This window comes from Xenopus tropicalis, chromosome 4 (genome assembly GCF_000004195.4).
Source record: "Xenopus tropicalis strain Nigerian chromosome 4, UCB_Xtro_10.0, whole genome shotgun sequence".
In the NCBI taxonomy this organism is placed as follows: Eukaryota; Metazoa; Chordata; class Amphibia; order Anura; family Pipidae; genus Xenopus; species Xenopus tropicalis.
In genome coordinates, this window is record NC_030680.2 from 120,590,260 (window position 1) to 120,604,901 (window position 14,642).

A 14,642-nucleotide genomic window follows, 5' to 3' on the forward strand; every position below is an offset into this window, starting at 1 on the left:
AATATATCCCAGAGATTCTTACCTTGCATTCAATACTTTTTAGCATATACACCTAAGGACATATTTTTTAACTTAGCCACAACACTAGAGTATAAAGTATAAATGTCAGGTTTTTTTTTTTTAAAAATCCAAGGAATTTTATTAATGACAATTAGAGCAAACCATTTTATAACCAGAGTTAACATAAAAAACAGCTTCCTTAATGTTCCAACAGAGTATAAAAACCTTCCAAGAAACATGGCTTCACGTTTCCACCACTGAACAAGAAAAATTAAGGGCTGGTTGTTGGCAGGCTTCTCTGTGGTTTCCTAAAACTCCTGATCTATTATTTATGGCTTGTGGAAAAACTATGATGTAGAACTACGTCAGAATGATGAGCAGAAAGTGAGCAATAGAAAACGGTTTATCAAAAGGAAGAGAACAATCAGACTGGGTAAGAAGGAGCAAATTAGAAAATTTAGTACAGAATAAAACAAAAGAAATGGTTTAAATATTTAAATATACTATAAAAAAGTGACACGGATGAGTGTAAAAGGAGTTCTTAACTTCTAAACAAAAAGAACTATTATAACGGAACTGGGGAACTCAGTGCCAAGGAAATGACAGGAAAAATGAAACCAGAGATAGCAAACTAGTTTATATGAAATAAATGCTATTTGGGAGACCAGAGTTGCAGTGCCAATAGGACGGTAAAACCCTGTGCATAAATTTATACAGGACTAAAAAAGCCTCTGAGGGTGAAGGATAGGAAAAGGGAATTAACGGCTGGATTTTGGCCAGTTTGGCATGTTTGATTGCTTGCAAACTTTAGCTAACAATATATTGCAAAGGCTTATATATTACTCAAAGACCAACAACTTTAACTTTTATAGTAGGAGTAGTAAGGTCATTGCCAGAGTGACCTGTTGCTTGCTACTCTTTCCCAAAAAGTATTTAATGTGGTCCCCTCATAAAGCCCAAAAAGACAGTAAGATTTTTTCATGTAGAGCCCAGCCAATGACTCTTTCCTGAGCAAGGCCTTGCAGCAGCACATCCTGAGTAGAAGGAGAGAAACTGAGGCATTGAAATTGTTGTCCTATATAAGGGTCCATCATGAACATTTCCACACACAGATTGCCAAGCTGCCTCCAAAGAACATGTAAAGGAGGTTCTTGACTTCATGTGTTATCTCAAATCCAAACCCCTCTCCGATAACCACGTGCCAGGAAGAGCCAAACTTCTTGTCCATTGTCTCTTTTATCATCTTTGCTGCACTCTGTGAGATAGATACAATGACCAAACAGGTTAGAACATGTTTCCTCATTTTCCACGATAAGACACCATTATGCTTACATGCACCACCAATGGCAAAAAATAAAATTAAAGCATCTTGATCAGATTTACAGAATGTAGCTATGCAGAACCACACTGAGAAGCCTATTAGCAGTTAGTGCAATAATATTTCATAAGAAGATGTGAAGTACCTTATAACAGCACCACAAAACATCCACAACAATTTAGAAAACGGTTTTCTAGAAAATATGCAGCTGTGGGATCGCTACATTACCTGTGTGATGATTTCACCTTTAACAATAGATATCAGCAGCATATCTGTCTGTTTAGTTCTCTATTAAAGGTGTAGTATACACTTAAAACACATTTGCAAAACTAAACACGATAAATAGGACTAGTCTTGAAACAGCATTCCTCCTATTCTTTTAATTAAAAAAATATTTTCCTAATTTTTACCATTCTAAAGTTGGACCAATTTCACTGAACTTACCCCCCATCCGTTCCTTTATAAATAGGGCAATTTATTTAGAGGTCCCTATCTACTGTTAAACAAAGCCTTTTCTTCTCTAAGCAGCAGGCTTTACTAGTCCACTGAGAAGCCCCTGACAATGAGCTGCTCAATTAGTTAGTAATTAAAAGTATTAAAGCACAAACCCTATTCAGTGTATACTGTCTCTTTAAGAGGATCCATCCACCATCTGCCACCTGCTACTTCCAAGTCTGTAAGCAAAAAAAGACCTTGGAGAATATGCAAAGGCAAGAAAGTACCCACACAGATAATCTGAAATGGACCCTGGCAAGTGGTGTCACATGGCACTCAGAGGCTCTCAGACTCTCTGCAGTAGCAAGGTGGGCTGACACTATTCACTGAAACTCTCTCACTGTCAATACTCTGCAGAAATACAGTAATGATCAGCATACTATTATACTACTAGCTTTCTCACACTCCTATTGGATTCCTTTTTTTAGAAAGACTCCTAAACACTCAAAATAAATAAAAAAAATATGCTGCACTTTTCTTTTACAATTACTTTAATCTAATTTACTGTACTTTTACTTTTAAATGAATAGTGTTGGAAAAAGAGGCCTTTAAGATCACAAGGACCACTGCAATGAGGGAGGGCCAATGTTTAATTCCCTTCGTAGGAGGATTTTGCTATCAGCCTTGCTGCATAGGGTGCTCTCCATCTCACTGGTCTCATATCAGTGCACTGGGCTGTAAAAGGATGGAAAATGCTCTGCAACCCAGATCAATGACGTGTTGCAGTGCCTCCAATTATGATATGCTTCTCTGTCAGTCATCTGCCCTGTGCAACAAAGTGTCTCTGTAAAGAGAAAATTTACTCCTGGGCTAGAGGTGTGGAAAAAGAGGGTTATAAAGCCTAATTTTCTCAAAAGCGCAGAAGTGCTCAGGAAAGAACATTATGTATATTTATAAAAAAAGAAAAATAATAATGATAACTTTTTTCCTGAGGCTTGTCATCTACATAAATAAAAAAGTAGAGCAGAGAATGCAGTGGCAAGAGGTGATATTTCTCTAAGAGATCATCAGATTAGTGTTGCATAATACATACAGATCCTCAATAAAGTAACGAGCTTGGGTAACAAAATCTGTTAAATGTGGCCATACGCATATCTATAATATTGCATCTTGGATATCAATCTGCTCTGTGATTGAGTAAATTTAAAAATCTTATCCGCCAGTGCACCATATCTGCCAGTGTATTTTGCATCAGCAGGTAAGGAAGAAAGGAAAAGCCCCTCTTTACTGTTTTCCCAATTGTTCAAATTACCAGCCTGCACAAATGGAACAGAAAGCCATCCATACAGTGTATGGAATGTGAATGTCCACTTAAATATAAAGTAAAGGGTTGTCTGAGATTTTAAAATTTACGTATATTTTTTGGAATTCATTCAAATACCAATTCCTTCACTGGAGGAACATGGAACCCAAATCCCAATTTTTTTAAATTGGTATTTGTGTTAAATGCCTTAAAATTGCCACATTTAGTCATCTAGAGTTTTAAAATCACATAACATTAAAGGTTCAGATTTACAATGACAAGGAATTTAGCTTAAATCCTGCAAAAAATGCTGGGATTAAGCCAAGACCTCAAATTGTTGCATGACTACAGTTAAGTTTCCAGTAACACAGCTAAATGGGCAGTATACACCTATATACACATTTGTTCAACATAAGCACAGTAAATATCACTTGTGTTGAAAATGTATTTTGACCCTTTCTTTTAAAAAAATCCTTAAAAAACAACAACACCACCAATATTTTGTTTTCTCTAATTAATAGAACAGCTCTGTATAAAAACCCACCCTTCTTCCAGTGTCAGGCTTTGATATAAAAGGGGGGGGTTCATTATACAGCGGGTTGATTTGTGAACTGGTAACTACATTCTTCTTCCCCTCTAACAGTTGCTCAAAAGAATTACAGGAATTTGCAAAGTAAACTACTCAGTCTTTCATTATTTGCCCTATTTAGTGCAAGAAACAAAATACAGATATTTCTAACACAATTCGTAAATTAAACAATATGTTAAAAGTACACTAGGTACAAAGCCTATTCAATGATTATAACATATCAACACTGTACCTCATTATTACTTGCAAATTTTTCACAGGCTGTAACGCATAGCTCCATTGTTTCTACACGCATTTCTTCTGGCATATCTGTGTGCTGAAAAATCAACATATAAAGAATGTCAGAACCCACTAGTTCTAAGTTGTGTGCCCAAATTCCACCTGCCTTATGGATGTGAGCTAGGACCTCTTAGGAAATGCAGATGTTTCATGTTATTGAGTACATACTGACATCCAAGAAGCATAGGGAGAACTACAGGCGCAATATCAAATAAACTATATGTCCAAAACAATTTGCAGATACTTTTGTCCACAAGAATTAATCATCAGGAGCATGGGTATTCTATGGGCAAGTGGCTGCACACAAGTCTTACATTACAATGCACAATGCCAAATCATGCTGAAGTTCTGTAAAAATGGTATAAAGGCCCAAACCACTGCACTTTAAAGAAGTGGATACACAGTATTAAGAGTGATAAATGTGTAGTTTGACAAATAATTATGGATTTAGTTGGTGTCAAGAGAGCTATACCTGCCTGAAAGCCTAACACTGCTTTAACATTCCCAAGAAAGGGTGAGCAATGGGGCCTGAATGGCAATGCTGGACTGCCTAGCCAAAATAATACTGTAGTACATGATAGAATTATAGTTAGAGAGACATTCTGGACCGCAGAGATGCCTAAAAGTGTATTAACAGCCTCCTCCTGGGATGCTGACAATATCTATTGTAGTGCATCAAAGTGTATGAAGTTTTCAGTATAGTTGAAAAACAAAAAAAAATGCTGCAAGAAGAAAGTGTTGCAAAACTTTACTGAAAAGAACATGTAAATATCTCAAAAGTTTCCAACCTTAACAGCATCAGTTATTTAATGCTTCAGTTAGGGGTGGAAACAACCCCTTAATACTGCATGCATTTTATACTGCTCTTAGCTCACAATGCTTTTAAATATAATGCACCATATTAAAAAAGCAGCAAAATCATAAAGGTGGTACCATTTTGACAGAAGAGCTATATTGGGAAGGATAAAAGATTACCCGAATTAAAGGAAAGCTGTGCATCCTCTTGTAGTCCGCCTCATCTTTCTTGCTTTCGCCAGGATCTGCCATGGCGATTCCTCGTCAGCTCCAAGTGGTTACTTTACACTTAAGTCTGTTATATTGCACAATGCAGTGTAAACTATATTTTGAAGGTAGATACTGCAGGGTAAGTAGTGGCAGGCCAGCTTACATACCTGAGGAGATATAGATTGTTCTCAGTGTCACTTTCTAATACAGGTATAGGACCAATTATCCAGAATGCTCGGGACCAAGGGTATTCCAGATAAGCGGTCTTTCCGTAATTTGGATCTCCATACCTTAAGTCTACTAAAAAATCAATAAACCATTAATTAAACCCAATAGGCTTGTTTTGCATTCAATAAGGATTATTTATCTTAGTTGGGATCAATTACAAGGTACTGTTTTATTACTACAGAGAAAAAGGAAATCAGTTTTAAAATTCTGAATTATTTGATTAAAATGGAGTCTATGGGCTTTCTGTAATTCGGCGCTTTCTGGATAATGGGTTTCCGGATAAGGGATCCCTGTAGTTCCAAATTGTATATTTGTTAAGCAAGTGAGGTGCTTTGATCTTGGCATGAAACATTTATGCATGTTCTAGGATGGAATTATATGAACAATACGAAGAAGAAAAGCATTGGTAGGTATGCACGCTTGGTGTTTAAAATATGAACCTCCGTGCCGCCTTATTTATTTTCCTTCCAAACAATGGGAGATGAAACATTACAGAACAACACTCCTGCTTAGTATCACCAGGGCAACCACTAGACTGAAATGTGTTCAAAGAGAATAAGCCACTGCAGAAAAAAGGGATAGAGAAACCTTTAAGAATGTTAGGCATATCACTTTGAGCGAATATAAAAACCCTCCATTCATCTGCTCAAACAGAAGCATCATTGTGCTTTCTCTTATACTCCATCTACGGCCAGTTCCTCACAAAGGCTCTGATACAAAGCACTGGAACCAACACACAAAGGCACAGTATCAGAATCCCTGTAAATTATATATATATATATATATATATATATATATATATATATATATATATATGAAAAAAATCTTTAATGTGCAGATATCAACATTTCGGTCACATCCAGGGACCTTTTTCAAGACCGAAACTTTGACATATGCACATTAAAGAAGGTGCATGCTCCATTTAAAACAAATTTATTAATTCAGCATAGGTTTTCATACACCCTTCTCAAGACATTGCTAGTCTTGGCAATATTGTTATAGTTGATGCAAAATGTTGTTACCGTCGCTTTTTTTAACAGTATGTGATTGTTCTCAAAGTGTACTTGTGTAGACCCATACTGAAAGGGCCCCTAAACCATCACCTTTTCCAGTAAAATTGTGCTTAATACACGGCAACACCCATGACAATACCCAGCTGGATGTTTGCTTCCGTTTTCTAACTTGTAGTAGAACGTTCAAAGCTCTCCTTAAAATACCGGCCAGTTGGCACCCCTAGCTGTGGCTGCAGGCAAGCTGGTGCTCACTCTCCATTAAGTAGTGGCCCTATGCTACAAGACTGACCAAGAAGCATGTTTGAACTTTTCTAGCACATATGTTTGCTTGCATGCTCACGCATATAATTCTCATTTCCAAATACTATGATTCAGCATTGCATGGGCTACTCACCACGCTGCACACGTAACACGTTGTTTCTTAAAAGTTGCACAAAATAATATTTATGTAGGTGTTCTATAGGCATTATCATCATCACCACTGGTCAAGTGTAAGGCTCCTAAAATGATGCATGTTGTCCATGACTGTGCTACATAATAAGGGGTTCTGTTATTATTGAGTAAATATCTATTTGAAGATTTTCCACCAAAATATAAACAACTTTTAAACACATGAGACAACTAACTTGTAGCTGTCTAGGCTTCCACCATCTGTAATTTGGTAACAAGTAAAATGCAAAAGGTTAGACGCAACCAAACTTGCAATATCTTGTTAGAACTAGAGCACCCATTTCAGTTGAACAGGGGAAGAGAGCACGTTTACATAGCAAATAACACAAAATAAAGCATTAATAAATTCACATACAAGTCTTATTGGTAATACATTCTGATTCAGATTACACAGCTGCACAGACATCAGAGCATTCTACCTCATTCATTTTTCATTTATGGTGAACTAACCCCTAAAACAAAACCTCTATCAATAGACCCCAAGCAATAAAAATGCTATTTTATAAACCTAAAGTTATAGAATCTCAGTAATGAGTCAAGTCTTTACAGGTGAGTACAGGGGGGTCACCATCTTGGATTTTGTTAGAAGGGTCAGTGGCACTGCATGTGCTCTGGGCAGGTGTTGAGAAATTAAGCTTAGGGGGTCACTGCAAATCATCAAGCAAAAAATGAGGATCACACGTCACAGAAGCTGATGTCACAGAGCTGATTATTAAATTCTAATGGAAATTGCACTATGCACCATGTAATAAGGATTTACATTAATTACTAATCAGCCTTGTATTATGACTTTTGTATTGTATATATTCAGTATATTGTTTGCCCTCCCATAAACCCAAGTAATTATCACCTGTCCAGAGTATGCGCTGCAAACTAGCAGAAAAGTAGATGGGTAGCTACTGGGGGAACAGATATGCCCTGCTAAAGGGCTGTGGTTGCCATGGACTGGTAGGGAACCTCAAAGCATAATGTGCAAAAATTCTAGCCTACTTCTTTGATAAGCTTTAGTTCTCCCTTAATAATCATTCCTGTAGCATCAGCTTTTATGAGAACTGTAAATTTTCTATCTATTAATGTTCTGATGATTTCTGACAATACATAAGCTAAGCTCTTCAACAGCAGCACACCGAGTATGTTCAGTGCCACTGACACTGACACTGAAAAGGCAGAGGACTGCTCTTGACAGCTTTTAAGGTTTGGATCATTTCTACAGAGCTACCAAACCTGTGGGTTGGTACTGTATATAAAATGCAACATTTCTAGCTACATTGTTTTTAGGCTTTAGCTCTTCTAATAATTTGATATGGGATCTAATATCTATAAACATGGCAATGTATTTTTAAACAAATATTGAACTTTTGACTTATTCATTATTTCTTTGTGATAATAAGGTATGGAGTAGTACTTGACACTATTCTAGAATTCATTAAAAGCAAAAGACGTTAAAGGGGAAATATACCCCCCTTTTGACATGGGCTCATGCATGAACACTACCTGACTTTCAAAAAATAAATATATTTTTTCCCCACACTGACATAACTGGTTCCACACTAATGATGTGCGGGTCGACCCACAGGTTGGGTAGGTTCGGGCAGACCTTGGCGCATCAATTGTGGGTGGGTTCGGGTTGAGCTCTTCTGATCACCCTTTCCGTCCGCAACCTTACACTGCCGTCCTCCTCTCAGCTCTGCCCGGCACGCCCTGCCCCTTTTGTGATGTCATTGTGAGGCGGGCAAGGGTCTATAAATAGAGGGAGGAAGATGGGTAGGGTAGGGTGGAGTGGAGTAAGTTAGTCAGTTAAGGCCAGGTGCGGGTCGAGGATTTCTCCACACACACACACACACATCACTATGCCACACATTAAGGTAAACCATGATACTAAGGAACCCCTTTCCAACCCCCCTCATCTTGTTTCATTGTAAAGTGATGGATTCTGTGACTTGAAATCCCTCAGTTTTCCATAATGGACAGATTCTCTGAAAAGCAGAGAATCTATCACTTCATAATGGAACTGAGGGGCTGCACGACGCAGTGAACCAAAGTAGTGGGTTGGAAAATTTGTCTTATGTGTATTATGGTTTCCTTTTGATTTGTGGAACCAGGCAAGTCTGTGTAAAAAAAATATATTTATATTGTTAATTATTTATATTATTGTATTATTTTTGCAAGTTCCGATAATGTTTATGCACCTTTTCTACTTTGGAGATAGTACTCAGCACAACACCTTGTTTCTAGTCTGTAGTAGTGCAGGTTACCCAATGGCCACTTTCCATCAGCACATCCAGGTCTTTAATCAAGCTTGATAAAAGGCCACAACCTTGCTGTATGCCCTTAAAACTTGCAATAAAGGCATTTGAATTGAAACCACAAGAGGCGCTGTTCCAGATTGTTTGTACCTGTACGCACCTTTTCTACCTTTCCTGTGATGTCACAGTGGCTTGTGACCTGCCCTCTCTCTGGTTCTCTGTAGAACTAGCCATATCATAGAAGGACATGCCAGACTAATAAATTGTAACAGACATATAATGAGGTAAGAGTTCAGTATAGGGACTGACCCAAGGAGCTTACAGCCTACATATGAGAGAGGAAGTATGCCAAGAGCCAATGAGCACGCTGCACACATACACAGATATACAAAGAAGCTTATTAGGGTCACTGTCCATAGGAATTGAAAGGGAACACAGCATTGGTTGCAAATCAGTGAGTGAAAGTTACTCATAGAATACAGGAAACGTCTCCCTCAGGTTTAAATGTAAATTCATATTAAGAATGAACTTTCCACACATGGTATCACAGCAGTGCCGTAACTGAAACCCAGGTTTCTGTCCTGCCTGCCGAGTCGACTCACAGTACTTTTTATTCCCTTCTCTGCCCTTTCCTCCCCCCCAGCTGTCCCTATATAACCCCTTTCCACTTTTTGTCCTTTGTAATTCACTCTGTTCCTTGTTACCCTCTCACGTTTTCCTCCCTTTTGTTATTATCACCGGGGCCCGTGTTTCACACCTACCTCAGACTGAGCTGCCGAAGCCACCAGCCGGTTTCATATTTGTGTGTCACAACAGCGTCCCTCCGCTTTCCGTTGCTATGCAGCGGGCCAGGCCTCCCCTGGCAACCGCTACCAAACCCGGAAGCTAAGCCACCGAGCTTTGCGCTCCGCCCACTCGTTTCAAAACCCGCCAACGTTTGGTGGATGTTGCCGACCTTCCCCCTGACGCACTTACTGATTACATATGGGTTGCCTAGGAGACGAGACTGCGGTAGCTGGCTACTTTAGTGCCTGACAAGGTTCCGCTCTTTTGTTTTTTTTTATTTCTAAATAAATAATTTATAAACAAATTTCTAAACTACGTCACTTTTAGGTCTCCCTAAATCGTAGCTGGATTGTATATGCACAGTTAACTATATGCTACAAAACGACCACTCCCCTCATTGTTAGAAATCGTCTGAGGGACCCAAAACGACACAGTTGGGTGGGATTCTGAGTTGGGAAAATACAAACGTTCCCAAATGGGAGGGGACTTCGAGAAAAAAAAGCCGCAACCTTAAAAGTTGAAATGACGCAATGAAGATTGAGACTGTATTGTGTATATAGGCAGCTCAGTAGCTGTATGTGCGTAGGTAGATACAATGAATCCAATGAATTAGAGTACTGCGCAATAAGTGACGAAATTTTATTGTAGAGAAAGAATTCCAATCATTTTTTACTGCTACATTGTGATCTTCCTCAGGAAACACAAACTAATAATATGTACTAACACATATAATATTAAGGATGTACACATTCCAGGATTTGGTTTTGGATTCAACTAGACGAAAATCAGTTTAGAACAGCACCATTAATATGTCTTGTTTAAAATGCCTTTATTGCATACATCTTAGGGCATTCCAGCAACGTTTCAGGCCAGGTGTGGCCTTTTATGATAAAACGTAGCCTGAATGCCTAAGATGTATGCAATAAATGCATTTTAAACAAGACATATTAATGGTGCTGTTCTAAACTGTTTTTCGTCTGGATATACCGATGGGAAGTGGCCATTGGAGAACCTGCTCTATTTGAAAACACATCCGAGGTATCATGCTGACTACTACTTGCAAATTGGGATTCAACCAGGCCTAGGACGGCATCAATTTAGGGGCAGCATGCCATCCGGCCCCAGGTAAAGCTTCCGTGCGTCCTGTCCCCAGTGCTTCACATTTGAGCAAAAAGGATGCGCTGGCACACAATCCTGGGGGGCAGGATGGGGGCAGCCTCTGGGCGCCCTAAACAGAAATCCGGCACATCTAGCACTATTTGCAGGATTCAGATTGGTCAGTCTTGTAGCATAGGGCCACTACTAAATGGAGAGTGAGCACCAGCTTGCCTGCAGCCACAGCTAGGGGTGCCAACTGGCCGGTATTTTAAAGGAGACATATCCTATAAAAATTATGAATGTACCAGTGAATTATACTCCTCTAGATATAGAAGGATTGTGCTTAAAAATGTTATGTTTCTGACTGATTTATTGAGAAATTCCACAAAAACTCCACTAGCCCCGCCCATCTGTTCCACTTCCTGCTGGCTGAATTCTCTGGATGTGCAGGGGAGCCGGCGGGCCTCAGTACACTGCACTGTAGGATAGGAACCAATCAGCAGCTAGGCTGACCTGATAGGGAACTAAAGCCTGTCTTTGCTTGTGTGAGTGCAGGGCTGTGATTGGCTCTCCCCCTCCTACTGTGCTTCTGGCAGGGACCGTTAGGACACGCCCACTCTTCATTTCACACAGGACGGAGAAGTGATACGATCTATAGGGAGCTCCAATAAAGGGGCCATTGTTACAGATAGGATTAATTTTTAGCACAAAGTGAAACCAGCACCAGATATTATTCATAATTGCCTACAAAATTAGCGTTTTTCCCATTTATCCAATATGTCTCCTTTAAGCAGAGCTTTGAACATTCCACAAGAAGTTAGCAAAAAAGCTGTAATTTTTTTTAACACAATGCAGGGCATTTTGCAGATATGTGCATTTCAGTTGTCAGCGCTGTATTAGTGAGGGGTGGCACATAGGTGTCCCCCTCCTGCCCTCTACCTTGTACATTATTCAGAGGTGCAAGGTACAGCATCATGAGGTGCAGAGAGCAGTAACCCCAGGGACCCAAGGAATAGTACACACCTGAATTACCTTAGAAACATGCAGCATTGGTAAGAGCTGCCTGGAAGTAAGATTGGTGTAGTACTGCATTTTGGATATTCAGTAGTGAGCCCACATGTACACAAAGGGTTAACAAATATCTTTCCTTTCCATCATGTGACATCTGCTGAGGTGTAATTCTGGACAATAGACATCCTGCACAAGAACCCTTGCAGCTACAGTACAGGTCATATCAAAGAGATGCAAATGACTGGTGTGGGTGCAGGGCCAGAGCCCCCAAGGAAAGGAGAACCCGTTGAATCAACAAGGAATGCCTGCAGCATTGGACTTGATGGTTTTGATCTGCAGTGCAACCTATCTTGATCTACCTCTCTTAAGCTGGTCATACATGCACCAATGATATTGTACAAAACCTTTTTTGGTACGATATTCGGTTAGATTTAGGGATGCTGAGGAGGCAACTTTACTGAGAGCAGATTAAATTGGCTGCCAGAACTGCAGCCACCTCCATGTGGCTTTTCTTAGCAATGAAAGAATAGTTACAATTTGGTGTTGATATTATTTTATACAAACCTGCAGTTTATTCAAGTAGCTTGTTCCAATCCTATGTTTGTTGACCAGTGTTTCTTAGAGTAAAATAAAACAAAGTGACTGTGGGTGTATTTTTACATTGCTGATTTACGCTGGCAAAAGCCAAGACAGATAAATTCACACGCATAACAGATGGCATGGGAGTAAGTAATGGGACCCAGGCGATGCAAGAAGATGGGGAAACCTACGTTAAAATTGAAGAAAGAAATAAGTAAGAAATTAAAACAAAAACCTTGTCTTTCCTTGTAGTGTTTGAAAGGGAACCAATATACAAAAGAAAGTTATGTACATTAAGCTGATGCCAACCGAATCTCAAAGTAAGTGTATTTGTGTGTGTGTATATGTTTCTTGCTGATCTCACACAGGCCCCTGATTGATCGTTTCTGATTTCACAACATAACTACATATGTCCTTTCTTGTCAAAAACGAATCCAGCTGATTTCTGGACTCCGCTAAGGAATCAGTCATTAGAACCTCTCCTGCTATGGAATTATATACTTTGACTGCACTTTATAACATTAAACTCTATAAGAATCCTCCTTTATTTATGAAATCATATCACTGCATTCATTACTCTAAATGTGAGTTCACATAAAGGAGAACATAACTTGGAAAGGGATGGAAAACAAGTAACTTTAAGGGGGGGCATTTACTAAAATTTTTTTTTTGGAGTGGGAAAAAACCCTACAATTTTTTCAACATTTATTATGTGATAATACTGCAACGAATCCTAAAGAAAAAAACATCTAAAAGCTGCTGAGGTCATATAAACGTCAATGTAAGGTGTCTTTTTTTACAACTGAAAGATCTTTTTTTGCTTCATGGTTTTAGAGGTTTTTGGTTTTTTTTTTTAAGAAATTCATGTTTTATATGCTTCCACCTTCAGTGTTCCGGTCACAAAGTCAATGGAGGAGCGAGGCATTATGGGAGTCCTCTTTTCCCAGCTCAGCGTTTTTTCTTCTTGATTGGCTTCAGATCTTTTGAACAGGTGAAATATGGGGAGACTTAAGGGCACTATTGAGACAACTGAAGGTATGCCTGCAGCTTGGGATTAACTCTTTATTAGCCTTTCCTTCTCCTTTAATAAAGGTATAGGACCTTTTATCTTAATATTGAATGCTTTAAAACCTATTCCATGTTCCACAGTTTACTGCTTAAATAAATAAAACATAATTATATCCTGATGTGCTATTCATCTCTAAGGCAAGAGCTTGCAACTGATGTGAAATACCAGCATTGATCAATGTTGAATCAGTATTGCTGTGTACATACTGTATGTGTTTTAGTAAGATGTTTCTAATTAGAAACAAACCCTTATCTGCAAAACCTCAGGTTGCATGAATTCTGGGTCAGATACCATAGGTGTACTTTTGTTATTGAATAGGAAGTCTGCAGCAAATCTAGTATTTAATAGAATATATAAAATGACCACAAGCCATCTTTTCACCCAGCACACAGCAGCTTGTCATTCACATTAATATCACATACTCATTTATCTTATATACATCAATCCAGTGGAAGATACAGAAAATCCTTTGAAGAATAACCAGGCATATGCTCAAGGGTGAAGCATTTCAACTATGCCATTATATTTCTATCTGGAACAGTCATTTGATCTTAGATATTGTAGTGTGGAACCCTTTATATTTATTCATTACAGCTTTACCCAAACATTACACATTGTGTACCCATCACATGTATCATATGTTTTTTTGTTTGTTTTTTTTCCTCATAATACCTCTTATTTTGTCCCAAAGACAGTTGTGAGTGGGCAGGGACAATGGCCTGTTATGGTTGGGTAAGTGGATTGGGAACCTAAACCTGGGGCTGGAATGAAAAAAAAATCAGAGAATATTCTAATGCATAATCTAATCAATTCATGTTGCTGGTCTGTATTTATTGCATTTAATGCATTTAACCTAAATAAATGCACTTTACAATCAATGCAGTCCTTCTGCTTAGTTTTTTAAATGTGCCTTCATCACATGATATGGTCACCTTCATCAAATGTTGCTTTGCATCTCTTGCATGGCCCATAAATATATTGTATTCCATCCACTGCCCTTGGGTGCATTTGTAGAGAGTAATGATGTAAACTAGAAGGCACACTTATATGTTTATATATGTAAACAACTGCTTCTAATCTCAGCTGCTAAGAACCATTTTTCAGTCCTACATTCTATTTAGGAAGACTGTATGGATCCTGGGACATATTTGCTAAATATACTCTTTATAATTAAAGGGATGGGAGATAAACAAGTTAAAACACTGTAGTCTTGTAGTTTTTTTTCTTTGACAA

The 14,642-nt window shown here is 38.6% G+C and overlaps 1 protein-coding gene across 1 annotated transcript; it reads right to left on the reverse strand.

Moving 5' to 3' along the window:
• Window positions 1–110: 110 nt before the first annotated feature.
• dnal4 (dynein axonemal light chain 4) lies at window positions 111–9,812 on the reverse strand. The gene is given in 4 exon segments (NM_001006783.1): window positions 111–1,255; window positions 3,878–3,961; window positions 4,900–5,096; window positions 9,628–9,812. Coding segments are annotated over 3 exon segments (321 nt in total). The 5' UTR covers window positions 4,972–5,096; window positions 9,628–9,812; the 3' UTR covers window positions 111–1,090.
• Between the last annotated feature and the right edge of the window lie 4,830 nt (window positions 9,813–14,642).